General features: G+C 35.7%; 1 protein-coding gene across 1 annotated transcript; it reads right to left on the reverse strand.

The window, feature by feature from the left end:
* Positions 1–452: 452 nt before the first annotated feature.
* LOC121407848 (plasmolipin-like) lies at positions 453–22,863 on the reverse strand. The gene is made up of 5 exons (XM_041599079.1): positions 22,760–22,863; positions 19,492–19,655; positions 8,301–8,471; positions 5,234–5,350; positions 453–2,018 (listed from the first exon to the last, which is right to left on the reverse strand). Exons 2-5 carry the CDS (start codon positions 19,639–19,641, stop codon positions 1,797–1,799), a joined length of 660 nt encoding a protein of 219 aa, XP_041455013.1. The 5' UTR covers positions 19,642–19,655; positions 22,760–22,863; the 3' UTR covers positions 453–1,796.
* Positions 22,864–22,874: the final 11 nt, after the last annotated feature.

Raw genomic sequence — 22,874 nt, forward strand, 5'->3', positions numbered from 1 at the left:
TTTACCAGTCTTTACTCTTACTTTACCTCATTATTTTATCTTAAGATAAAATATTTTATTAATGTGTTAAATTTTAGGATTTGTAATTTTTAATAAATATATGCAATTTTGATTAATGAATTAATTTGATTTTTAGAATTTATAATGAAATTTATTTTCCTCATAATGTTTGTATTTACATAATGGTATCATGCTATAATTATTATCTGTATACTGTCTTTTAACTAGAAATGTAATATGTTGGACAATTATTGTATTTGTAAGCATGCTAAAATTTCAGCATTTTTGCTGCCATGTATGCAATTAAACTTGTCAAATAAATACCATTATTGAGTTGAATAATACACGCCTAGTAGAAATCCAATCCTTTGATTCCCTCCTCATACCTGGGGAGCGTTTCATCAATATTTCATCCGACAAGTTGTCAGAGCTGACATCTTTCCTTGATTTTGAATGGCTGAGAGGCACTGTTCTTATGGTAACTGACGGATAAAACGTCAGACAAGTTCTTTCATGAAACGCCCCCCTGAACATGATATCATCATGCTTTATAAATATAAACTTGATAGAACTTGATTTGATGAGAATCAATATATATCATTCTACAGTATTTCAAGGAATCTACAGGAAAATATATATATACACATTTCCAACATGTCACCTGACACCAGAAAGTCCGAAAACCCTGAAATACAGGTAATAATAGCAAAGATAAATGACACAGTGAGGGATTTCAAGTTTGGTGTTGCAGATAAGTACTGGTGTCAGGATAACACCTTAAAAACTGAAATGAAACTGGTCACTGACACCATTCAGTGCTAACTATCAACAACATGACATCAAAAGCATTTTAACCCAGGATCAAATTTGGTGCCTGTTTTACAGCACCTTGATCAATGGCCTCTTCACTAACACCAACACCTTCATTAACACCAAAACCATATTGTAGGATCTTTTGTACACCCTCAAAACATTTTTATCTTCGTGCCATTCACAACGCCAAACACATTTTTGCCATCCACTTACAAAAGGAACCAACTCTGAGGAATTGAGTTTTTTTAGTATATGAGAAAAAATGTGGCACTGTTTAATGTGGAAATATATAGTTACTTGCTTTTAAAATGTCTATATAAATAGAGACTTCAATTCCTTTAGCATCATGAAGAGCAAACAGAACACACCCCCCCCCACAAAAAAAAAGAATCAATTTTGAATAAAAAATCAGTTGCTTTCCTTAGTGGACTGCAGATCGCCTGATTACCATGTATAATAAAAGCATAAAAATCGTAGCCCATATCAACCTACAAGGCCCCCTGAATTGAAAGAAAAATCGTAGCCCAATCGACCATATGTTGACTGTAGTAAACATAAACTGTGGCAAAGTGGTCTAAACCATCCTCTAAAAACCCAAACCAAAACAATTCTTGATGATTATCCAATATCAATCTTTGATTGAACTTCAACAAATTTGATTTTTTTAATTACTTTTGTGCATGATTTAGCATTACAATGTCTTTTCACTTGAATATATCACATACATACAACATTTCCCTGACCTTCAACTAGTTGACTACCAAATTCTTTGCTTCCCATAGGTTTTGTGCAGGGATCACCCAGTTCCAGTAGGAAATGGGTTAACACAGTACCGCTGAATTCTGCATTACTATGCAATGAACAGCTGCATTGGTGAGCCTTCACAATGGCAATATGACTAAATTAAATTCACCTTATCACCCCCCCTCCCCTCCCCAAATGACCACTTCTGCTTCTCCACAGATGATGTGACGGTTGTACATCTAGAATGGGCCCCCGGGGTACGGGGGAGGGTCCTGGACCTTCTCGTCTGCAGGTCCAGTGCTTTGTTGTTGAACCACAGTGGTTGTGGTGGTAGTGGTAGTGGCCATGGTAGTCTGCTGGCCAGGGAAACGCAGGCTGCTTGTTCCACCCATGGCTTGGAAGTCACGGAAGTTGAAGAATGTACTGAGGCCATAGAGGACGACAAGGGTCCATCCACAAAGCTTGAAATGGTAACAAGAGAAAAACAAGGAGTTATATTACAATAATCAATAATAATCATAAAGATGATGTTAGTAATAAAGTGTGATTTTATGACCAAAACAGCTATAATATTATTAGTAATGATAAATATATTTGAAAGCTTAAAGGGGTACTCCGGCCTGAAAATATTTATATTTAAATAAATAAAAGTAAAATTCACACAACAAAGTGTTGAAAATTTCATCAAAATAGGATGGACAATGTTATTTAATTTCAAAGTTTAGCAATATTTTGTGAACAAGTGGAATGCCTCTGGCCATCTCACCTGCATCACGCGATTCAACATAGCAGCAGTGCTAACTTTGAAAACTACTATAACTCACACAAGATGTTCAGTGATACTTGGTTACTCTTTATTTCCACGTTTTATGAAGTAGACCAATACACTTACAGAGATATGATGGTTATTCAACAAAAAACCCCAACATGGCCAGTTCGTTGATCTCACATGACCTTTGACCTTGATCATGTGACCTGAAACTTGCACAGGTCGGCACAAAGCAATTCCGCAACCAACTGTGTTTTTTGCAAGAGCCGCATCACACGCCCATAAATATTTCATAATAACACGTCTGCTACGTTATCGACTGGTGAGAAGATCTCGATCAAATTTCATATTATTCGCCTTGAAATTATTCCTTTAGGGTCTATGGTATCATTCTGAGGGAATTTACATATTTGGAATAATAGTACGGCCATAAATATACTTTTAATCATTTCCTCTCTACAAGTTCTCCGGCTCGCAGATACAACTTCAACTGCAGTTTATTCCATTACAACTTGTTTTGCCACGGACACAGTCCCGAAAGAAAACAAGGCATTAAAATCGTCTAAAATCGCTACGAAGAAGAACAGTTTTAACAATGTAGGGACATGTTATTGACTATATGACTTTGAATAATTATTACTTCCTTTCAATATCGTTCACATAAAATCAGTAGCGATAAAATGAAGTTTTGACACAAAAGTAAATATGAAGGCGCACGTGCATAGTTTAGTACACAAAGTGGCACTGCCTTGTTTACTACACATGGACTGAATACCCCCCCGGTGACACCCCCCTCAGACAATACCCGTCTCGGTAGGCATTGCAGGAGCGAACTCGGGGAAAATGGGTAGGGATAAATCTTTCAAATTCACTATTTTGAAAAAAAAAATGGGGATCGAATCACCTCTTAGTGTTTGGGGGATTGCAAGGTTGCTATTAATGTAAATATCTCAATATTTGGAATCGTCCTCTTAATTCAACTTCAAAACAGACAAAAAAAACATCATCTATTGCAAATCTATTGGAAAAAGAAAAAGAAAGGACCCTGGCTGGATGGAGGACATGGACAGAAGCCAGAGCTGTGGCATCTGATAGGCAAAGGTGGAGACATTCAGTGGAGGCCCTATGTGCCACTAGGCATCTGGAAGATAGGTATTGCAAATACTAACTTTCTCCATGTAGAGTATCTATCATCTCAGAGGATCAAACCCCAGGATAATATCAAAATCATTTCAAGATCTCTTTGATTATATCATCTGAATTATGCAGGCATGATGCATGATGTGCACAGACCATGATTTGGACCACAAATACAAAACCACCTTTGTAAAATTAAGACTGTTGGCCCATATTTTATAAATTAGATAAGCATGCCTAAGTAAACAAGTGGAATGCCTCTGGCCGTCTCACCTGCATCACGCGGTTCAATATAGCAGCAGTGCTAACTTTGCATACTACTCTAACTCGCACAAGATGTTCAGTGATACATGGTTACTCTTATGTCCTCTTTTTATGAACTAGACCAATAAACTTACAGAGATATGATGGTTATTCAACGAAAAACCCCAACATGGCCAAAGTTCATTGACCTTACATGACCTTTGACCTTGATCATGTGACCTGAAACTGGAACAGGATGTTCAGTGATACTTGATTACTCTTATGTACAAGTTTCATGAATCAGATCCATAAACTTTCAAAGTTATGATGGTAATTCAACAGATACACCCAATTCGGCTAAAGTTCATTGACCTTTGACCTTGGACATGTGACCTGAAACACGCACAGGATGTTCAGTGATACTTGGTTACTCTAATGTCCAAGTTTAACGAACTAGACCAATAAACTTTCAAAGTTATGATGGTAATTCAACAGATACCCCCGATTCGGCCAAAGTTCATTGACCCTAAATGACCTTTGACCTTAATCATGAGACCTGAAACTTGCACAAAATGTTCAGTGATGCTTGATTACTATTATGTCCAAGTTTCATGAATCAGATCCATAAACTTTCAAAGTTATGATGGGAATTCAACAGATATCCCCAATTCGGCCAAAGTTCATTGACCCTAAATGACCTTTGACCTTGATCATGTGACCTGAAACTTGCACAAAATGTTCAGTGATGCTTGATTACTATTATGTCCAAGTTTCATGAATCAGATCCATAAACTTTCAAAGTTATGATGGGAATTCAACAGATATCCCCAATTCGTCCAATATTCATTGACCCTAAATGACCTTTGACCTTGGTCATGTGACGTGAAACTCATGCAGGATGTTCATTGATACTTGATTAACCTTATGTCCAAGTTTCATGAACTAGGTCCATATATTTTCTAAGTTATGATGACATTTCAAAAACTTAACCTCAGGTTAAGATTTCGATGTTGATTCCTCCAACATGGTCTAAGTTCATTGACCCTAAATGACCTTTGACCTTGGTCATGTGACATGAAACTCTAATAGGATGTTCAGTAATACTTGATTAACCTTATGGCCAAGTTTTATTAACTAGGTCCATATACTTTCTAAGTTATGATGTCATTTCAAAAACTTAACCTCAGGTTAAGATTTGATGTTGACGCCGCCGCCGCCGGAAAAGCGGCGCCTATAGTCTCACTTTGCTTCGCAGGTGAGACAAAAATCAAAGCATTTTGTCTGACTTTCTGTCTCAGACAAAATTCTTAGCCAAAATGCGTAATCAATAAAGAATTGGCTAAGAATTTTGTCTTAGAATTTGTGCTACTAAGAAAGATATAGGATAAATGGCTAAGTAACTTTTCTTAAAACTTTTCTTAAAACTGGTGATCTTCTTTGGTGAGCAGAAATATGAATAAAATTAGCGGCAATCACATAACCATCAATAAGACTAGGGCAACAGAAATAACTCAAGCTGATACTTACACAGCCCCATACTAGCTTCCCATGTTCAGGTAATATACTCAGCTGACCAGCACGTACACTGATAATTATAGCAGCAATAAAATGTAGCAAGCAATCTGCAGCATTGTTGATCAGCTCCTATAACATTTGAAGAAAAAACGAAGAGATTTGCATCAATTTTATTCAGAATAAAAAAATGTGTAAAAAACAAAAATAAGAAAAGACTTTGATAAAGGCCAGATTAAAGGAAACCAAAACCCAAGAAGAAAAGTAATCTTATTGGAAAAAGTAAAATGAGAGGAACAATTCAAAATAGTTTCATCAAAATCGGTTATGAAATAAGCAAGTTATGGGAGTTTGAAAACTCTTGTACTTTCTATGGGCATCCTCAAATTGGCAAACATGCTTCAAAATGGCTGATTTTGTGGACAACTCTCCATTTGTTTCGTACACCAATTTTCAGATTTTCCTCATTATCTTTCAAATTGCATCTTGCTTCCTTCAGAGCACAACATAAGGGCTATTCCACGGTTACTCACGTTACATTTGGAGACACCTTGACTCATACTTGGAGCTGTAACTCCATTATTATTGATAGGAACTAAACATCTCCTTATCACAACAAAGTACACAGTCTGACTATCCTTTGTATAAAAACAAAACTTGGGAAATTTTATTATGCTCCTGGCAAATCTTTGGAATGTTGTCGGTTACTCACGTTACATGATTTGGACATGCATAAAATGAAAAGTCAACATAAGTGAAGTCTCCTCATACAAGGCTTTAATGAAAGTTGATTATATCCATTTCAAAGAAGTATATTAGGGAGACAAACTTTGTATATAATTAAAAAAATAAAGAACACATGGTTTTTACTTGGGGTGCAGATAATATGGTTACTCACGTTACATTTTGTCCATGTATGGTTAACAACACACATGTCAATAAAATTCAATAATGTGTGTAAAATTCATTGCTAGGAACATCAAAAAGAGATTTTATACCAAAAATTGGACAATTGGAGCTTTATTAGGGAGTAGGAGGGAAAAGTATGATTTCGCTTACTAATTATGCATAAATTAGCATAATCGCTTTGTACCAATTTGCATGAAATAAATTACTGTAGAGTATTGTAGATTATGTCCAAGACAACCTGCGCACAAATTTTCGGCATAATCATGTGGCCAATGGTAGAGATCTCAAGGAAGGCCTGGGAGGTCCCCCCCCACCCCCTGGCCATATCAACTCCCAAAATACCCCGGCCTAGATACATGTAGGGTTCAGGTAAGGGCATTCAATGTGTTGTTCGAACACTCTTTAAAGTTTGGTTTATCAAAATCAAGTCTCACTAATGCATTCTCGCATTGTGAATACTTCTACTAATATTCATTTTTTATGTGATTATATGACCACTGATATTTTGATGAACAAAGAGTCACATCAAAGAGGTGTACCCTCATTTTGCTTTTAATTAATCAAAAATAACTTCACAACTCACCATGAGACTTAAAACTTGACATCCCACAGAAAATGTTACCTAACTGAATAATTTTTACTTTATATGATGGTTACACACGTTACAAAGTTACTCATGTTACAGTTTTTCTTCATCATTTTTATAAAAAAATGTACTTTTCAATGATTTTGATAGTCATCACTGTGTCAAAGATTGTTTGAAGGAAAAAAATTAAGATCCCACCAATTAACTGAAGTTTTCTCTCAGAAAACAAAGTCAGTTTTTCGGTTACTCACGTTACATCACCTGAGCAGGTTGCAATATTCATTTTTGAATGAGTACCACAAATTTACTTGAAAAGCTGCTGAGTATTTTAAGTAATTTGACTCTTCTAAACTTCAGAAATATATAAAGTGGTATGTTGTTGCAATAACAAAATGGTAATAAGGCATATTTCATTTTTCACTATTTCCCTTGTATTTTGGTACAGAATGGCAGACACAATTTTTGACAATTTTTTTCCAAAGTATACATATGAAAATAAACTTTTTATTTCTTGTTCCTGAAACTATCATGTATGAAGGACTAAAAGTATTAAAAATTCAAGAAAATATTGAATTGAAATTTTTAAGCTCATGTCCACCAACCTGTGGAATCGCCCATATGTCATTGGAAAATATAATCCACACCATATATGTCAAGATCAGGAGGAGATAATGTGAAATACGTAAAATAAAACTTTCTCAAGCAAATTGATCAGTCACAATGTTTGCTCATAATTCATTAACATTTATAAAATTTGTATCGTCATGCCTAAAGAGAGAGGTATAAAAGTCATAAAATTGGTTTTATTTAAAGCTGAATGTAAAGCTTTGTCGTGTCTGAAAGTATGATCTCAAAACGCAGTTGAGGCCAGAAGTTTACATACACCCCTGGAGGAAATGCAAAGAAAAGTTGACATTTGCCAAAAAGCATAAAATTTCCTGTATCTTACAACATGTTTGTGCAATCATAACAAATTCAATATCAAACAAATGAATATGTTATACCCCTTCATCACATTGCTTTGTCATCAGGAGCTGGAAAATATTTAGGTGTCATTTTCCCCCAAAATCTTCACATTTTAGACAAATTGAAAATAAAAACTTGACAAAAACATTTCATATCTGTGCTAATTACTTCTCAACACAAACATGTCAGATTTTGTGTTCAGTGGTGACATGTCATGATATAAAATGTAATACAAAATCATAGATTTGACATTGATGTATTTCTATGAAATGATGTTTGAAAATATAATATCAAACAATAGAATACATTTGGCATGAATACTACTTAAAAAAAAAATTCCACCTGAAACATTTCTCTAATCCCAACAGCATCCCAATCATGTGAAAGAGCTTAATACACTCTTTCATTTCATATAAAATTTGTCACATTTACGGTATTTCTGAGGATATAGTAAATTTTACGAGTAATGGCAAGTGAACAAATTTCACTGGACTCCATGGTTGTACATGTATGTAAACTTTTGGCCTCAAATGTATATGCATTACAACTTGGTAACACTTGGCTTGATAGTCGATTCAATGAAAAATAACAAGGATGCTCCACTCAATCAAATCAACTTACCGTGAGCACCCAGTTGATAATGGTCACACGTTGGGCAAGTTGAAAGAGGAATAAGAGAAATAGTATGAGTGTGAAGACCCAGGCAGTCACTGCAACAAAGATTATCCAGCTATAGCCACCGAAGTAGAAAGAATAACTGGCCACAACTGTCCAGTAGAGAAATCCAACAATCTGCAAAAATAAATACAATAAACTTTATGGAATGCTGAATACTATCATCTATAGATTATCCATTTGCCTAGTTATGGTGTCAATTTTGTAAAGGAAATTCCACCATGACATGAACGCAGAGAAAGGGGCGGGCATATTTCAATAAAAGTTATTTTTTGCAAACGAGATCTGATGCATATTGGCAAAAGTGTGAAGCTGGTGAATTATCTTCACCTTTCCTTGTAACTTTGAAATATTATGAATTTTATTTTTCCTTTCATTTGCAAAAAACGAGCTTGAATTATAAATTGGAAAAAATGCATTTAAGTTTATCATTCTTATACTAATAGATTAAAAAAAAATAGTATTAAAGTGGTACTCCAGGCTGAAAATAATATGGTTTGAACAAATAAAGAAAAATCAGACAAAAAATCACTGAAAATTCAATCAAAAACTGACAAGGAACAAAAGAGCTAAGACATTTTTAACAAGACTTGCACTATTTCGGTAAATGATTACCTCTGTAACATTTTTTACCTTGATACCCCCCCCCCCATAAAAACAAGGCAAAAGCGATTTTGTGTCTCGACACTTATGAAAATAACCAGAAGTATCGTGATTTGCGAGGGCACGCAACAGAATTGTATCGAAACTCTATTGTGGAATGACTGGGACACTTGTCATAAGAGCCTTGCACGTAAACTTTAATGTTGACCTAATGACCTTTGACCTTACCAGGTGACCTCCGACTGCAGCATAACATGCAGGTCGCCTAAGTACATCTACCATCCAAGTTTGGTTGAAAAGTGACTTACGGTTGCGGAGTTAGCTGTCATAAGAGAGTCTTGCATGTAAACTTTAATGTTGACCTGAAAATGACCTTTGACCTTACCATGTGACCTCCGACTGCAGCATAACATGCAGGTCCCCAAAGTCCATCTACCATCTAAGTTGGTTGAAAAGCAACTTCCGGTTGTGGAGTTATGTGTCATTAGATTTGTGACGGATGGACGACGGACGACATTTGGATCCCTAATACCCCTTTCATATTGCGCTTTTCACCGGCGAACTTCACAGGCGAAGTTCGCCAGCGAGGGGAAAGTGTCCAGTATGAAAGCTACACAGGAGAACTTCACGGGTGAAGTTCGCCGGCGAACTTCTCCACCTCTAGAGGTGGAGAACTTCGCCGGTGAAACTTTTCATCGGCGAAGTTTGCCGGTGAAACAGCCAGAAAGAAAGCAAACTGGAGAACTTCTCCTCTTTAATGACGTCAGAGGTCAATTTTTTTTCTCTCCCAAAGACCCCTGTACCGAGATTCCGCGCGTGATAAGTTGCAAGCTCAGCTGAATGCTATGGCCAAGTAAATACCCTCGAAAATAATTTTTTTTACTAACAATATTTATTTAAAAGCACTTTTTACATGTATAAAATGCGCTAAAATGTATAAAATGCGCTAAAATATAAAAACAAGGTGATATTGTTTGTTTTTCTTGTAATACTTCCAAAATATGTTGTAATTAATTTTTTGATACCTTTTTGTAAAAGGTAAGAAGTAATTTTAACAATTTTCTTTCGTTTTGTTCTGCAATCGCCCGTTGACTTTCGCCGGGGAAGAAATGTCAGTGCGAAAGGGTACATTTTTTTCTTCGCCGGTGAAGTGAGGAATGCGAGGCTGAAAAGTTCACTGGTGAAAAATAAAAAGGGCAATATGAAAGGGGTATAAGTCTCGCCTTCACCTCTGGTGGGCGAGACAAAAAAATCAGATCATCATCCCTCCTAGAGTCCTACATGAATATATACTTGGATCAAGTTTGAAGTTGATCTGAAGTTACATCACACATTGCCAATAGCATTAATGTGGTTGTCTATAGATCTTTAGTTCTTGCAATACATGTAAGTTACATGTATTGCAAGAACTAAAGATCTATAGACAACCCAAAATCACATTAATGCTATTGGCAATGTGACACCTATGGTGGCATTTCTAGATAATTCCAGATCAGAGTCTCCCTGCAATGAATGAAACTATTGCCCATCATCATTACATTCTGTGAAATATTATAAAAAGTAAAACTCATGACAAATGGATGTCATGCTCATGTACATATATGTTTCTGTCACATGGTCATACATTTGAACCTGTATGTGACTGATACATACATGTATACTCCACAAAAAATCTCAAACTTCGATATTCCTAGAATACTTGGTTTTATTCTGCTTCATCAGTTGAAACCAACTTATTTTCAGGTTAGTGTCATCCCTTTAATTTACGTACTTGGGCAATGTGAGAGATAGTCCTACATTGCTCCTAAACAAACATAGGCCCTAACATAACAATAGTTATGAACAAGAGGAAATACCACTTTGCTTTCTTTTCCTCTAAAAAAAGGTCATGGGATCAATGGACCGGACCAGCAATGCCAACTTACAGTGTATTCATACAAGTGTTAATTTATATTTAATTTGATTGCAAATGATAAAAATTTCAGAACTTAAATAAAAATTTACCAGCAGGGGCTATCCAGGTTTTTCCAAAAAGGGGGGGCAAACTTTCCATAGGAAAAAATTGACAAGCAAGCAAAAAAAAGAAGAAAAAGGTTTTAACCAAAAATTAAGTACATTTCGTCCACCAAAAATTTGATTAATTAACTTCTGATTTAACAGTATTGTTACGTTACAAATTTTAATTGTAACTCTCAAAACGGGGGGGGGGGCAGCTTTAAACCACCCTGGATCCGTCAGTGTCTACCATTATCATGATTGCAGAGCTATAAATCGATTTAATAATAATATATTTGACATTCATATAGCGCCATCTATCTAGAAATCATCTATTCTGAAGCGAATTGCTATTATCGTTACATTATTACCCCAGCTTTAGCTCGAGCTGCCTTCTACCACTCAGTGCATCCTGCTGGGTACCCATTCACCTCACATTGGTTGAGTGCAGCACTTTCATTAGGGCCGTCTGCACCATCCCGAGTTTTCAAATTAGCGTGCTATATCTGATCTGGCAAATTATCCCGATCTGAACAATCTCGAGATTATTTGCAATGCAGATGCAATTATCGCGCTATTTCGTAGGATTAATCTCGAGATTGCAATCCCAAGTCAACTTGGGATTATTTGCAAAATAGTGCGCTATTTCATGAATTATCGCGCTAATTCGTAGGTGCAGACGCACTCGGGATTATTTATACACGGCAATGCATCGATACCTCCGTCGAGCAGGAAAAGCTCTTCTTGCGATGGTGGAGACGGGGTTTCTTGAATCTCGAGATTAATCGCGAAGAGGGCCGATCGGGCTAAAATCTTGAGATTGGGCAAACTCGGGATGGTGCAGCACCGCCTTTACTGAAAAAAAACATGCCACGGCTGTGAATCGAACCCAAATTCCTCTAATTAAAATAAAAGAGTAGTAAGTCCACTGAACCACAGCACCCCCTACAATTTGATTTGTTTCATACTGATCAAATATTTGAGATGAACTCAGATTGTCTTGCTTGCTGTTATGTCAAATATCCTGAAATCTATGAAAAGTGTCTTCAAATCTGCCCTGCCCTAGTTAGATACATGTACATTGTATGTCACCGATACATTGCTTAATGACATGAATGAAACTGAAAGAAAAGAAAATAAACCTTTTTTTTTGGTGTAAATTGATTTCATCTCCAACTTTTTGCGAAACTCATGTTTATTTCAAATCCTTGAATAAAAAAAAAACAATTCTGACAACAATGTCCAAAGACTTTTTCCTTTTCTGAAAGCTAGCTGTAAGCCATTTCAGTTTTTATTGGCTAAGTATATGTACAACCTGAAATAGGATGCCAAAGAAAAAATATGGCTACTGGACATGACCAATGACAGGATATCCTGGACTCTATTAAGCAAAACTGAAAATGACTATAAATCATCAAAAATGAATGTTTGTAAAATAACATAAGTGCTCTTTATACCGATCAATGTGTATTTTTGTCAGTGATGCAGTAAAACTAAGAAATTTTTCTACAAGCACATGCACATGTACCAAAGTATTATAATTGAATAAATGTCTTATGATTTTTTTCAAGAATTGGTCTTATATAAAAGGTTTGCTATGGCTACATAACATTTTATGGATAGGTTAGTTACAGCCTCTTTCAGGTTTGAGTAAATTATCCCATATTTGTGTCTATGACAGTTCCAGTTCATGTCATGTACTGTACATGTATGTGATATGAACACGAATATTAGATGTTCTAAAACCTAAATACAAAATCACTACTAAACTATGGAATTGGACTATGGAATTTCAGGATATGATCTTTATATGTACTGTAGCTTTCTGAAATCACAATTTATTTTGCAATTTTTTGCAATACTAATAACGATGCTCCTTGGGACAGATTTCTTGATAGATGGCACTATCTAAATGCCTATATTATCATCAATTATTATCATAACTTTTTACCCATCCAATTTCATCAGAGTTGCATTTAAATTAATGAATGGACGTTCAAATTAAACAAAAAATATTTATTCATCATCTGCACACATGGTTCAGTTTCATTTATCCAGCACTCAATTCCATTCTATATCATTCCTTAAAATTTTGTAAAAATTCAATTTTGAAATTCATTGAAGCTAATGGCCAAAAGTCATATAATTTTGTGACGATGGACTGACCATTCAATTTCTCTTTAAATACATTTTTCAATGTAATTTATCGGCACACACATTTGCACTATAAACATCAAAATTCAGATGAAATGTTTCTGTTTCAGCATCGGGAATGTGACATCGAACACAATTTAAAAAAAAATTTGCTCTCGTAGTGGAAGCCTACACAAGCAGGTGCCAGTATTGGCCTTTTCCGAGATGGTCAAACAGCAAAGTGCACACTACAGTGTACATATAAACCTCACTAACGAAAGCGGTAAATTTACAGAAGAACAACAAATATTCAGCTTTATATTTTCAAAACTGAACAGTCACTGATCGTGTTTGTGTTGTTTTCAATCATGACTCATGTTGCTATTTAAATTTGACAATCAACATTGAACACACAGCCTTTTTGAGATGAAAGTAGTGTTCAACCCAACATAAAACAAAATGTTAAGGCTCATCATTACACAACTGAAAAGATAGCATGAAAAACAATGTTCATGATCCATCAAATTCAACAAACACCCTGTAACTTCAGGGCATATAGCAATCAGAAAACATTAGAATCTTAAACCCCCACAGAGTCAACTTTCAATAGCATCACTTGTTCAAAGTTCAATCCATGTGCTTGAAATGATGCATGGGATTGATAAATGTATCCCAATGCAAACAAAAGAAAAGGGTGGTGGTGGTGGGGATGGTGGCACGTTCAAGCAACAAAATTCTCTTGACGAAAAGAAGCATCAAAGCCTCTGCCAGACCATTGTTTGAAATAAACATTAACATGATACTCAACACTACCTGCCTTCATTTTCTAATTCATTTGTTGATTTTGGTTTTAAAAAATAGCAATATCAAAATCAAGTACGGTGTTTTGCATGCTGAATCAAAATACTGTAGGCAAACAAGATCAGAGATTTACTTCAGGGTGCATATAATAGGATTCTCAAACTTCTTTATTTCGTATGAGCCAGGTTGTAAAGCATCCTTGTACAGTATATACATGTATGTAATTATGAGCTCATCTGCAATTCAAAGACTGTTTCACAGAAACATATTCCTGTTGAATATTCTAAGTTTCATTAATTGCAGAACATGATTTCGAAGAGCATGTGCTTTTTCCTATTCTCTCTCCAAACCGTTTGCTTCAGGACATTCACAAGAGAAATACTTCATTGTTTGAATACTTCATATATGAAGGTGTATGAGGGAATGTAGAGTTTTGTAGTTGTTTAGTACTGAATTCACAAAAATAACATCAAGACATGATATTCAACTCGCTCTAGCCTGCCAAATGCCAATTATTTAGGACTAAACAGGAGGCCTGCTAATGGAATTCTAATTATAAGATTCTAAACAAGCAGAGAGTGAATTATGGCTCTCTGTATGGGGCTACATGTATATCGTGTCACACTATTGAATACATGTACACAGCCTAACACGAATATTGTAATAAATACAGGCAATTAAACATGAAAACGTAGAGTTTTCTTCAGAAATACCAGGGCCCAGCAGTGCCCCATCTTACAAAGAGTTACAATTGATCAGATCAATCTATGGAAATCCATCAGCATCATAATTTTTTCCTAAGAAAATTTGCACAATGTCCTTTGTATGCAAAGAGAAGCGCAGTGAATTTTCAAGAAAACAATGAATGCATGATCATGGCTAGAAAATATTTTGAACAAACATGCAACATAGATGTTGACGTTGCTGGTCTTCCATAGTTGTGATTGATCAGATCACTAATAACTCTTTGTAAGACGGGGCCCAAATCTGTAGGTCGATATATTTTCCAATCTATCAAGTTCTCTGCTTTCCCTCTTATTAAAAGTTCTTTATTGCAACCAAGATATGGTTTGGGGTTCTCCTCTATCACTCTGTCTATAAAATCTTTTGTTTCTAAATGTTTCTAGATTTTGTAGGTCTACGTCATACATGTAGACCTGTACATTTGCAATCTTATGGTATTTATGATTGCATATTATTGCTCTATTTTGTCATATATTTCATGAATTGCAATGTATACATCATCTGTAAAAAAGTCAGATTTTAAAGTACATTGTTGTACCACCATTCCACCAACTTTGCACATGATTACTTTAACATTAAATAAATTTCATTTTCAATTAAAAATTTGCATGGTCAAATGAACAGTTTAGCTGCTCCCCCCCCAAACATGGGACATACTAAGCATACATGTACATGTAGGCCTAAAGCATACCGGCACTATTTCCTTTCTGGTGAATGGCATTCACATGAACCCAATATACATCAGCAGTGAGATCAGCCCATATCATTCATTGGAAGAGGGTAAAAACAGTGGGAGGACTAGTGTTGTTAATATATGTGACAAATGAGTGTCAAGTTTTCCAAATAAAATTATTATTATCTTTATTATTATTTGTTTGGCATCACCTGTGCCTGGGAGGTGAAAAGCGCACTGAATCACTAACGTCCAGATCTACATGTACATACTACCAAAGCCATAAATGGGATAAATGACAACAGTGGCAGAACTACCAATATAAATTGACTACCAGTATACAAGAGAAGAGATTGTCCATTGCCCCCCCCCCTCTGGATTTTTAAACATTTTTTTAAGTTAATCTTTGTTACTGTATTGATTTTGTTTGCATTCTGAATGTAGAGACATCACCCTCCCCCCTTTGCATATGTCTTTTTTTTATCTGCAACAATATTTAATAGTAATTTCTTGCCAACATGTAGCTTTATTTTGGGCTGCCCCCACCCCAACCCCCCCCCCAAAAAAACAATGCTAACAAAATGAAAATATGTACGTCTGCCCCATATCAAATCCTGGATCCAACACTGGATTATAAAACATCAACATAGAGAAAATGCTTCATACATCTATACATGTATGTACATGTACAATGTATACAAACACGACTGTGTCACCGAGGAGAACTTGATTTACTCTAATTGTAATTGAAAGCTCACTGCCAACTGGGCTATCCTAACCTAACCACCAATTTCTCATCACCTATTCAAGCAACAGTGCATTGAGTTTGACAAGTAATTAATGGCTACATGTATAATCTCACTCTATGTAGATGTAGGTTCCTTATTCTTCTACTCGCTCTCTTCACAAATTCTGCAGACTATCCATCCAGAATACCAAGCCTCTTTTCCCTTACCCTTATTGCCGTTTCCACGATCATGTAGGTCTACATTTAGTACTATTCTAAATTTGAGGTGATATAGAAGCTTCAACTAATATTGACGCATGCAGCATATGTAAGTAGCAGGAAAATGTAGAATAAACAGATTTCAAGTGGAACATATCAGCATACATGTAACTGATATTGCACATCCATGTTGCATGCATCCACTGGAAATCACACTGTGATGATTGCATCAATCTGCTATGATAATAAGCTTGTAACTTCTTGAAATTTTGGACAATCATTACTTTAGCTGGAATCTGTGACCTGAGCATTACAGTGACTGATCACAGAGCCCCTTTTTGTGAATACATGCGGCACAACATGTCTTGTCAAAGGGGAAGTTCACCCTGACAAAAAGTTTGTTGTAAAAATAGCAGAACAAATAAGAAAAATATTGGTGAAGGTTTGAGGAAAATCCATTATAGATTGAGAAAGTTATTAGAATTTTCAGATTTGTGTCATAAATGAGCAGCTGCCCCATGAGTTATGTTATATAAAATGCACAACTTTCAATTTTTTAATGGTTCGTGCTGACTTACTTTGTTTAAGGAACAGGTGTGAAATGATTTGTGTATAGATTGATATACTGAAGGTACAGTAAACATCATTTTAAATTTTCTGAGAAACTGACATTTCATTGCTTCAAAGCTGCTCACATATGGCGTCACAAATCAAATTATTTGAATTCTAATAACTTTTTCATTCATTGATGGATTTTCTCAAACCTTTTAATAGCATTTAGCTATATTTTGTATTATTTTTTCTGCTATTTTTACAATAAACTTTTTGTCAGGGTGAAGTGGTGAACTTCCCCTTTAATAGCGGCCACCTGTCTATAGTGAAATCCTGTTCCATGGCCAACAAAATTGTCTCTCATTTTGAAAGTCCCCAATTTGAATACCCCTCTTGGTCTTATAAAAAACGTATAAAGACTCTCTGTCCCCATGGCCACTTTCTTTGTTTCCACAAGATTGCCCTAATAGGCAGGTTCGACTGTAGTTGCAGGTACATGTATACAGGGTGCTACATAACTTTTTAGAAGCACTTGCCCAGTCGGGCAAGTAAATTTTCAAATAGTTGGAATATACTTGCCCAAAAATCTATTTCACTTGCCCAAAAATATCCTTGAAAAAAAGTTTTACCTCTTCAAAAGAATTATTTGCGGTTTTATAAAGCATTGACCTTTTCTCTCTTTAATCATGAACTGATCTACCTGCCATGACCAAAATTAGGGTCAATATCATGTCATATCGACCCTAACTTTGGTCATTCTACTGAATTTTGCTTGCCCAATTCGGGCAAGTAGTTTTGGTCTTTACTTCAAACACTTGCCCGACTCTAACTTTTACTTGCCCCGGGCAATTGGGCAAGTGCTTATGTAGCACCCTGTGTATATATAGCAATCATCAATCAATGACACAAATCTATGATATGATAAAACACTATTAAAGTTTTGTGTTGCGAGGTCCAAGTCACCTTGTGAAGGAGGGAGCTGAATAAAGCCAAATGGCCAATTATTTGTCCACTGCTCAGAAAAAAAATCAAATCGTGTTTTCTTTTCAGAAATGAATTCCTTTTATCCATCCTTCCTGGAATCTTATTGAGCATGTGTCTGGTAAGTATTTGTGTACTTAACAACAAATGAAATCATGTAGCTATTTATTACTAGCTCCATGATTAAAATGTCACAACATAATACTCCACAACCTATTTTATGATTCAACTTTTCCCAGGCCATGACCCACTTATAAACTTATTCTATGACAGCTACATGCAGGGTTCCATATATTTTCTCTGGCAACAACCACAGCTTTGATGGCAATATACATGTATTTCAAGCAAAACTACCTTTATCACCCCAACACTAACCTCTTTCTCTTTTCACAATATAAAATCATTTGAGCCAATTTCAGACTGCCATGACAGACATCTACTCCATCCCCCTCAAACAATAAATTAATTATATTCATAATAAAAACTAAAAAAATCAACTGAATTTACTAATTGAATGATATATAGAAAATAATAGAATTAAATGAATAAATACATGTAAATAAATACAAAATTATAAGAAAAAAAACACCCTCAAACCAACAATGACAAGCTATTAAAAAAAGAGCATTCTGATAAGAGTGACATTTGGTAACCAAAATATTTGCTAACTCTTGGCTTTTATCTTGCTACATGTAGTTCTAGTAGTACATAGCATGTATCTATCATTGAATTATTAAAAGAGATATTCCAAGTTACATTTCCATACCTTCAAAGAGAAGGGATCAGTGTTGAACTCAAATTGAGATTTGTACCAGAGGCCAGCTAAGCTCTTGCTTCCTCTCTCAGTCACCCTATATCCTAATAAACTCTCAGGAGTTCATGGATATCAACCAATACAAATTAGAGCCAAATACACTGACAGCAGTATAATTTAGGTTGTTAAGACCATTGCTATGGTAACTGATGGAAAAACAGACATTATCAGATGAAATAACCAATATTTGCACATTGTCCATACAGATGCACTGCACATTATCCATTTTTTTTAATAGAAGACTTGCCAAGTGCCCCGAGTTGTCTATTTGCAAGAAAGATGTTTATTATAAATTATGTATCATAAATATGTCTTTTATCTACACTGTAACATCAGTTTTTCTTAAGCTCTTCTGAACATGAATTATCATACACTTAAAATTTGTTTTGATTTCTAGATTATTTTTGAAAAGGATGTCGCTTTCAGTTCATATCTTGTGTGGCAGCCAACAAATAATAGGGGTCAAATCGTGTACAATTAAAAAGACACTGGCAACTTAAAGAAAAAAAAGGCTAACATGATCTGTTTACAAATGTTCAGAAAAAGGAAGGTCTTTTTAGTCAGAACTCAGAACAACTGGTAATCTGGTATTATAGGAAAAGCAAGATTTACCAATGAAAGCAGTCCTTCTGCTTTTAAAGTCCATATGAAGTTTAACAAAAAAATCAGGAATTTTCTTTCAATGACAAAAATCACTTGCAGGCTGCAATTCGAATTGCTGGATCAGCATTTAGTAAAAAAAAATATTTGATCCAAACTAGTTTTGATTTTTCATATTTATTTTTCTTGACCAAAAATTATAAATTGGTAGCGTGATACAAGGCAGATATAAATCATCAATTTCCCTAACACATGTAGATTTTTTTTGCTTTTACATATTAACAAAAATACTCACAATCTCTACAATCTTCAAGATACCAGGTACGGATTTGACATAACCTGTGTCGACAGTAAACTGGTAGCTTGCTGGTGCTGCTTGCTGAGTTGTTGTAGTTGTGTACGTCGAGGTAGTATGGCTGTCTGGAAATGCTCCTGGATCTGCCATGCTTGAATTTGTACCTAAAGAAAATGAGAGATAAATGAGGTATTAAATAGCGAGTTCCATCCCTCATACATTATCAATTAGTCTCCAGTCACAGACCCTTCTTGGATTTCACATAATGCATTTGAAGAGTCTGAAGTAGGAGACTAGTATCACACGTGAAGTATGCAGGGGTGGATCCAGGATTTTCCAAAGGGGGGGGGGGCAGATTTTTCCAAGGAAAAACTTGACAGCCAAAAAAAAAGTCTTCACTTTCAAAGGGGGGGGGGGGGGGCTCATGGGCCAGCTTGACTGGCCTTGAGGGGAAACTATCTGTAGCACATACTGTGTCTGCTTCTTCCAGTCAAGTCTCTACCCAGCCAAGAAATGATATTATTTGTTAAATGTCAAATTTGTGTCCATTCAGTGTCTGCAAGAGAAATTTCATCAACAATGTTGAATGACAAGTAAGTCGTCAGAAGGGACAACTTTCCAAGACTTTGATTGGCTGACGAGTGAGAAGTATGTACTATTGAGAGACCTACAAGTCTGACTGCTACTCTTTTTAGTGTCAGATAAAACAGACTTTGTCAGACTCAGATAAAATATTTGACTTTGCATATCATGTATGCATCGGCATACAAGTGCGACTTCTTTTTAAAGTCATACTTAAATCTTTGTGAAACACTCCTAAGATCTCCTAAAAAAAACTAGACATGTGTGACATTTCGCAATATGACTCGTGAGATCTTGAGCACCAGCCAAATCTCTGTCTCTGTAATTACATAATTTGGTGTGGGCACATTTTTTCCATGAAAATGTAAATGGATTTTGCTGAATTCTTTCATTTACCGGTATTGTTTGGAATTCAAACTTAAAATGATCATTTGAATAAATATTAGAAAGATCAAACAACTACTACTTATATATATATATATATATATATGTACCCATGAAAATTCTATAAAAATTTAATGTTAAATTTATATTACGAGTCCGCTAAAATATTTACATGTATATGCACAATTGCACATCCTAGATGGTCTGCAAATGAGGGTAACCAATTGATGCATGTCACACACTGATAATTTCTTTTGTATTTTATTATAATATGAAATATGAAATAATTTTCCCCTCATTGCTGTACAGTGTATAACATGAAAATAGGTTTGAGTCTTTGAGTCCTCCTTGAATAGGTGGGATAGCTGTTTTCTTCTTCTTCTGTGTAGTCTGCTTCCTTCAATCCTGAAGATTCTTGCAGAACTTGGTGAAGTGTGTGTCACAAGGGTAAAGTGCATGTGCCAAACATATACATGGTGCAAGTAAAAACAGGTATTGATCTAGCTGTTGTTGCCTTTCGTCAGTTGCAGACGAAAGGCTTCGGTTGATGGTGCTGTCACATTTACTGGGAGAGTGTTCCACATCTTGATGGTTCTAGGGAAGAAGGATCATTGATGTTGTTGGGTCTGTGACTGTGGCATGATCCTTGCAACCCCCTCTTGAGACTCATACAGAAAATGTATGCTTCCTTATTGTCAAGTCAGCAAAAATGCAAATAGGTCTATTTCAATATTTTCAAATAATTACAAATAAATAATAGTGCAGGAAATAATTGACTCCCAATGAAAATTTTTGTTGTTGTGCATACGTTTCTTGAAAAATAAGCGAACCCCCTAAATGTCATGACTTTCATATTTTACATACAATTTTTAATAAATTTAAGTATTATACATGTACATGTACGGTCATGACGGTATGTACAGTAAATGATTTTTCTGCATTTGTTTAAATAGGCTACACTTTTTGTTGGAGTGGACTTTCCTTTTTAAAGGAATAGCCTAGATCCCAACTGTTTTAACAAGATTATCTATGACAGGAATCCTAACAAACTTCTTGCTCCCAAATCCCAGCTGTAGGCATGTTAGAGGTAACAATTGAATTAGGCCATAACAGTGTGCAAGCACACAAAGGTAGGTTAATTAAAGTGACACAGGTTTAATTTCTGAGCATAAATAAATGTAGAGAGGCAAGATGAAAAAAATAAAAAACACACATGACATTTTATTTGTCAGACTCGAGTATTATTCATATCATAAATTAGACAGGAATAACCGTCGTTTCTGGGGATTTATTCAACAATTTCTGACATTTTACTATCATCCCCATCCGTGAGTGGAGCCAACGTAGTTCAGCGGAACCAAAATACACAGAGACTGAAGCTTTTGATCTAATCATAACCCAGTTCTCTCCTTCTACCCCAGTCTCGATCGGCCATTTTGTTACGATTCATAACAAAAATGGCCAATCGAGACGGGGGTAGAAAGAGAGAACTCTTCGTTATTTTTTAGGGTTCCAGTTTGTGCCCAGATGTCAGGAAACTGCCACTCGTTAGACCTTCATCCATATAATCGTGGTAAGTGCTTGATTTCTGTTTTAATATTTATTCAGATTATTTTTACCATACTTTACGCTAGTCAGATGAGTATGGTCAATTACACGTAAGGTCCTGGGCTCCCGCGCCTGGGTTTATAGTCTAATCATAAATCTCCTCCAGCATGTCCAGATAAAAAAAACGAAGACAAATTTCAAATAGATCTACCCTTAGATCTAGAGGAATTTGGATGTTCTAGATCCTAGGTCGAGCTTTTATTTTTTAGGCTATTAATTCATGAATTAAGAAAATCTCCTCTCTCTGGTCCTGAAGCTGGCCTGGGTTGGCTCTGTCCCCCGGATAGGGTGATACTGATATTAAGAAAAAAAAATGAAAAATTTCGAATTTGCTTAACACTATGCACTAACAGTCAATTCACTTGGGCCTCAACTTCACTTCAGTACCGTACCGGTAATTTAGTAATTAAAAAAAATCGATCGACTACAATCACAAAATTGTGAACCTAGCCTTGTCATTCATCAATTGGAATTGTGTGCGCTAAAATCACATGATTAAATACGGTACCGGTATACGGTACGGAGCTGTAGCGGCCCTCGCGCCCCGGCGCAGCTCGCAGGCCTAGCTGACGCCTGCTCCTGGTGGTAGCTTATATAGGGGCATAAAAAGTTCATTGAAAATCAAATACCGGTATTAAACCAACCAGATAAACCTGATATGACGATCAAGATGAGATAAATGAATTCAACTCACTATACAACTTTTAAAACACTTAACGTTAGATATTTGTTGATGATTCCACGACCCACACGCTAGTTCGTGATAACGCTGGCAAATACCGACACCGTATTGTACGGTATACGATACC

Source organism: Lytechinus variegatus, chromosome 2, assembly GCF_018143015.1.
Source record: "Lytechinus variegatus isolate NC3 chromosome 2, Lvar_3.0, whole genome shotgun sequence".
NCBI lineage: Eukaryota > Metazoa > Echinodermata > Echinoidea > Temnopleuroida > Toxopneustidae > Lytechinus > Lytechinus variegatus.

Bases quoted from the DNA above. Each gene is read 5' to 3' on its own strand.
- LOC121407848 (XM_041599079.1), bottom strand. From the start codon at position 19,641: ATGGCAGATCCAGGAGCATTTCCAGACAGCCATACTACCTCGACGTAC. The intron at 8,472-19,491 runs GTGAGTATTTTT...TTATTTTTGCAG, and splicing joins TCTTGAAGATTGTAGAGATT to ATTGTTGGATTTCTCTACTG. The intron at 2,019-5,233 runs GTAAGTATCAGC...TACCATTTCAAG, and splicing joins GGAAGCTAGTATGGGGCTGT to CTTTGTGGATGGACCCTTGT.